At 41.7% G+C, this 6,077-nt stretch overlaps 1 protein-coding gene across 3 annotated transcripts in view; it reads left to right on the top strand.

Annotated features, from left to right (window-relative positions):
* The window catches only part of LOC123526760 (urease subunit alpha-like), a 35,265-nt gene that overhangs the window by 404 nt on the left and 28,784 nt on the right, over window positions 1-6,077 (top strand). Inside the window, exons 2-3 of one of the 3 annotated variants that reach the window (XM_053523235.1) lie at window positions 1,895-2,031; window positions 2,641-2,707. In XM_053523235.1, coding sequence (XP_053379210.1) covers window positions 1,906-2,031; window positions 2,641-2,707 — 193 coding nt within the window. In that variant the 5' untranslated portion in view covers window positions 1,895-1,905. The other 2 variants (XM_053523239.1, XM_053523236.1) reach the window with 2 other exon arrangements.

Here is a 6,077-nt window from a genome sequence, read left to right as displayed (position 1 = left end):
TCATATTCATCAACTAAACATTAGCATGTGCCATCTTTATGGTTGAGTTCCTTTTATGCTCCCGTTGTCGAAGGCCCGTTAAAGACGCTCTCTGCCAAGTTTCGTGTATGAGAGATGGGGCAAAAATTTCACAATCATAGAATTTGTTCAAACTTTGTGTATGAACATAGCCTCATGTTAGAAACAGAAAAAATGCAAAAACAATCATATTACCGTGCTTGTTTAGGAGTTATCTGCCCTTAAAACTTTATTTTTCTTCAAATTTGCATATTCAAGGGCAGGTAACTCCTTAAGAAGCATGGTGACCTTCGATTTTTTTTTTCATAATTCTGTTTCTAACATGACACTGTGTTCATATACAAAGTTTGAACAAATTCTATTACTTGGATTTTTTTTACCCAAAACTGCCGCAACCGTCCTTAAGTTTTAGTGTCTGAATTTTCCTTCCGTCCGTTAGTCCGTCAACTTTCCTCCTACTTTTCTATTCAATTCAAATAAAACTTGGTATATTTCCTTGACATGAAGTGGACATTCGCATATTGGCTGATATTTTATGTTCGAATTTTGGTTTCGACAAACCTTTTTGGAAAATTTTGTCCGTCGGTGTGTCCGTCCGTATGACATTTTTTTGTAGCGCATATCGACCTAGAGTCATCAAACAGTAAACATGTCGGAGACTTCGCCTGGATTGAGAGAAATTCTCTCGATCTTAACATTGTCTATCGCTCGAGAAGTAAAACTCAATGAAATAATAAATAAATCACTATTTTAGAATGCGCAAATTTATTCTAAAGACTGAAAATTTTCTTTCTGTTATGGAATTTTCAAAGCCCAAATTATCTGGAAATTTGTTTAAGCATTATATAGTTCATAAGCAAACTTTTATGAAAATGCGTTTCTTGTTAAGCTTATAAATGTTGATATAACAAGTTGGTTGAATGAATAAATACTATAACCGAATTTTAATTAAAATTTCATGACTTTTCAACACTTAAGCTTATTCAAGTATTTCGATCGAAAGACATTTTGTCTTTCCAACGAGAGACAATGTTTAGATCCAGAGAATGTCTCTCAAACCAGGTGAAGTCTCCGAGCTGTTGAAGTAATGCTATTTAGCGGGTGAAGTTTGGGTGTGTTGGCTCTTTCATTCACTAAACAAGAGTTATGGCTCTTGACATTGTCATATCAAAATATGAATAAAGCACCTAAAACTTTGTACATCAGTGTCTCAAAAAGTGCATGTACATACAACACGGGGATCAGATCAGCTCTACCTTCGATTTTTCTACAGCAGCGATGCCCCAGTCATAGTGTTACGTTTTTGGCCCCGCCGTTTTGCGCCGTTTTTGACAATCATTTTTATGGAAATTTTACCTGGGTGCCACGATGTGCCAATTTGTCGCCACGCGCTAGCCACTTGATAGCCACGCTGTTGCCTCGCTGCCGCCACGCTGCTTCCACGCTGTCGCCTCGTTGTCGCCACGTTGTTCTACGCTGTCTTTCGTTATGCCTCGTTGCCGCCACGCTGCAACCACGTGCAGCTAAAACTAGTTACGTTGACTGGCCTAAATTACCAACGTAGCTGTGCGTGGCGGCCAAAACTGACACTATGACTCTGGCAATATCAACAGGCCGGACGCACCATGTTCACGTTCTGTTACGTTTTTGCTGTGTTATACTACGTTGTACTACGTTCTCGCACGTTGTTGCCACGTTGTAGTATTTTTTTTAAACAGCGAATTTTGAAGATGTCCGAAATTAAAATTTCCAGTTCGCAATTTGTCACGTTTGATCACGTTTCAGCCACATTGTTCTACGTTGGCTCACGTTGTACCCACGTTTCCCAACATAACATTAGTTTCCGTCTTCTAGTGTTCATTTTTATCTGTTACAGGAAACTGAAAAATGCGACTTTCCCCACGTGAGCAGGAAAGTCTCCTGGTGCACCAGTGTGGGGCTCTTGCTCAGAAACGCCTGGCTCGTGGTGTAAGGCTCAACCACCCTGAGGCAGTAGCTTTGATAGCAGCACAGGTAAGTTATCAGCTATTTCTCCCAGAGACTGTAGCTTGGTAAGTATGCAACTCGGATTATCATCTTTGTTTTATACAATTGTGAAATGCATGTCTAACATGGGAACATGTTTATATCGATCATATTTTACATGTGATATGCAACCACTGTCTGACCGCAGACATGACGTTGACTTCCGGTATAACATTCCATCTTAGTGAACATGATGGGGTTGATAACACATGGTGGTACGGTGGTATGTTAAGGACATGCATTTTTTTTTTTAAGATTTAATTATCTCGTGCACACGACATCTTGTCTCGAGCGCACGACATCTATCTCGAGCGCACGACATCTTATCAGGAGAGATAAGATGTCGTGCGCACGAAATAATTTAATCTTAGAAAAATAAATGCATGTCCTAAACATGCCACCGTAATAAAATATTAAAGTAAAGTACACATTGAAAACTGGTTCCTGTTTCTACATATGTTTTATGCAGGAGTGATAATAAATATACTTTAACAAACCCTTTTCGACATATGTCCTTCTTTGCATAACATTTTTACAGAACAAAGTCATATGTTGATACGTTCAAACATTAAATTTAGTTTCCGTTTGTTTTTACAGGTACAAGAGTATATCCGAGATGGACTAACTGTGTCCGAGTTGATGTCTAAAGGCAGAGAGATGTTAGGTGAGTGGCCAAGTTGATGTCTAAAGGCAGAGAGATGTTAGGTGAGTAGCCAAGTTGATGTCTAAAGGTAGAGAGATGTTAGGTGAGTAGCCAAGTTGATGTATATATGCAGAGAGATGTTAGGTGAGTGGCTAAGTTGTTGTCTAAAGGTAGAGAGATGTTAGGTGAGTAGCCAAGTTGATGTATATATGCAGAGAGATGTTAGGTGAGTAGCCAAGTTGATGTCTAAAGGCAGAGAGATGTTAGGTGAGTGGCTAAGTTGTTGTCTAAAGGCAGAGAGATGTTAGGTGAGTAGCCAAGTTGATGTCTAAAGGCAGAGAGATGTTAGGTGAGTGGCTAAGTTGTTGTCTAAAGGTAGAGAGATGTTAGGTGAGTAGCCAAGTTGATGTATATATGCAGAGAGATGTTAGGTGAGTAGCAAAGTTGATGTATATATGCAGAGAGATGTTAGTTGAGTGGCCAAGTTGATGTCTAAAGGTAGAGAGATGTTAGGTGAGTGGCCAAGTTGATGTCTAAAGGCAGAGAGATGTTAGGTGAGTAGCAAAGTTGATGTATATATGCAGAGAGATGTTAGTTGAGTGGCCAAGTTGATGTCTAAAGGTAGAGAGATGTTAGGTGAGTGGCCAAGTTGATGTCTAAAGGTAGAGAGATGTTAGCTGAGTGGCCAAGTTGATGTCTAAAGGCAGAGAGATGTTAGGTGAGTAGCCAAGTTGATGTATATATGCAGAGAGATGTAAGGCGGGTGGCCAAGTTGATGTCTAAAGGCAGAGAGATGTTAGGTGAGTGGCCAAGTTCATGTCTAAAGGCAGAGAGATGCTAGGTGAGTGCCAGGTTCATGTCTAAAGGCAGAGAGATGTTAGGTGAGTGGCCAAATTGATATCTTTAGGCAGAAAGATGCCAGGCGAGTGAATAAGTTGATGTATAAAGACAGAGAGGTGCTAGGTGACCGGCCAAGTTCATGTCTAAAGGCAGAGAGATGTTAGGTGAGTGGCCAAGTTTATGTCTAAAGGCAGAAAGATGCTAGGTGAGTGGCCAAGTTCATGTCTAAATGCAGGGAGATGTTAGGTGAGTGGCGGCCAAGTGCATGTCTAAAGGTAGAGAGATGTTAGGTTAGTGGCCAAGTTCATGTCTAAAGGCAGAGAGATGTTAGGTGAGTGGCCAGGTTCATGTCTAAAGGCAGAGAGATGTAAGATGAGTGGCCAAATTGGTGTCTATAGGCAGAAAGATGTTAGGTGAGTGAATAAGTTGATGTATAAAGGCAGAGAGATGTTAGGTGAGTGGCCAAGTTCATGTCTAAAGGCAGGGAGATGTTAGGTGAGTGGCTAAAGTCATGTCTAAGGGAAGAGAGATGTAAGATGAGTGGCCAAATTGATATCTTTAGGCAGAGAGATGTAAGGTGAGTGAATAAGTTGATGTATAAAGACAGAGAGGTGCTAGGTGACCGGCCAAGTTCATGTCTAAAGGCAGAGAGATGTTAGGTGACCGGCCAAGTTTATGTCTGAAGGCAGAGAGATGTTAGGTGAGTGGCCAAGTTCATGTCTAAAGGCAGGGAGATGTTAGGTGAGTGGCCAAGTTCATGTCTAAAGGTAGGGAGATGTTAGGTGAGTGGCCAAGTTCATGTCTAAAGGCAGAGAGATGTTAGGTGAGTGGCCAAGTTTATGTCTAAAGACAGAGAGATGTTAGGTGAGTGGTCAGGTTCATGTCTAAAGGCAGAGAGGTGTAAGATGAGTGGCCAATTTGATGTCTATAGGCAGAAAGATGTTAGGTGAGTGAATAAGTTGATGTATAAATGCAGAGAGATGTTAGGTGACCGGCCAAGTTCATGTCTAAAGGCAGGGAGATGCTAGGTGAGTGGCCAAGTTCATGTCTAAAGGCAGAGAGATGTTAGGTGAGTGGCCAAGTTCATGTCTAAAGGCAGGGAGATGTTAGGTGAGTGACCACGTTCATGTCTAAAGGCAGAGAGATGTAAGATGAGTGGCCAAATTGATGTCTATAGGCAGAGAGATGTTAGGTGAGCGGCCAAGCTTATGTCTAAAGGCAGAGAGATGTTAGGTGAGCGGCCAAGCTTATGTCTAAAGGCAGAGAGATGTTAGGTGAGTGACCACGTTCATGTCTACAGGCAGAGAGATGTAAGATGAGTGGCCAAATTGATGTCTATAGGCAGGGAGATGTTAGGTGAGTGAATAAGTTGATGTATAAATGCAGAGAGATGTTAGGTGAGTGAATAAGATGATGTATAAAGGCAGAGAGATGTCAGGTGACCGGCCAAGTTCATGTCTAAAGGCAGGGTGATGTTAGGTGAGTGGCCAAGTTCAGGTCTAAAGGCAGGGAGATGTTAGGTTAGTGGCCAAGTTTATGTCTAAAGGCAGAAAGATGTTAGGCGACCGGCCAGTTTCATGTCTAAAGGCAGGGAGATGCTAGGTGAGTGGCCAAGTTCATGTCTAAAGGCAGAGAGATGTTAGGTGAGTGGCCAAGTTTATGTCTAAAGTCAGAGAGATGTTAGGTGAGAGACCTCGTTCATGTCTAAAGGCAGAGAGATGTAAGATGAGTGGCCAAATTGATGTCTATAGGCAGAGAGATGTTAGGTGAGTGAATACGTTGATGTATAAATGCAGAGAGATGTTAGGTGTGTGAATAAGATGATGTATAAAGGCAGAGAGATGTTAGGTGATCGACCAAGTTCATGTCTAAAGGCAGGGAGATGTTAGGTGAGTGGCCAAGTTCATGTCTTAAGGCAGGGAGATGTTAGGTGAGTGGCCAAGTTTATGTCTAAAGACAGAGAGATGTTAAGTGTGAGGTCAAGTTCATGTCTTAAAGCAGGGAGATGTTAGGTGAGTGGCCAAGTTTATGTCTAAAGGCAGAGAGATGCTAGGTGAGTGGCCAAGTTCATGTCTAAAGGCAGGGAGATGTTAGGTGAGTGGCCAAGTTTATGTCTAAAGGCAGAGAGATGTTAGGTGAGTGACCACGTTCATGTCTACAGGCAGAGAGATGTAAGATGAGTGACCAAATGGATGTCTATAGGCAGGGAGATGTTAGATGAGTGAATAAGTTGATGTATAAATGCAGAGAGATGTTAGGTGAGTGAATAAGATGATGTATAAAGGCAGAGAGATGTTAGGTGACCGGCCAAGTTCATGTCTAAAGGCAGGGTGATGTTAGGTGAGTGGCCAAGTTCAGGTCTAAAGGCAGGGAGATGTTAGGTGAGTGGCCAAGTTTATGTCTAAAGGCAGAAAGATGTTAGGCGACTGGCCAATTTCATGTCTAAAGGCAGGGAGATGCTAGGTGAGTAGTTAAGTTCATGTCTAAAGGCAGAGAGATGTAAGATGAGTGGCCAAATTGATATCTTTAGGGAGAGATATGTTAAATGAGT

Source organism: Mercenaria mercenaria, chromosome 14 (assembly GCF_021730395.1).
Source record: "Mercenaria mercenaria strain notata chromosome 14, MADL_Memer_1, whole genome shotgun sequence".
In the NCBI taxonomy this organism is placed as follows: Eukaryota; Metazoa; Mollusca; class Bivalvia; order Venerida; family Veneridae; genus Mercenaria; species Mercenaria mercenaria.
The sequence above is the reverse complement of the archived record's forward strand: the minus strand, read 5'-3'. Positions and strand labels throughout refer to the sequence as shown.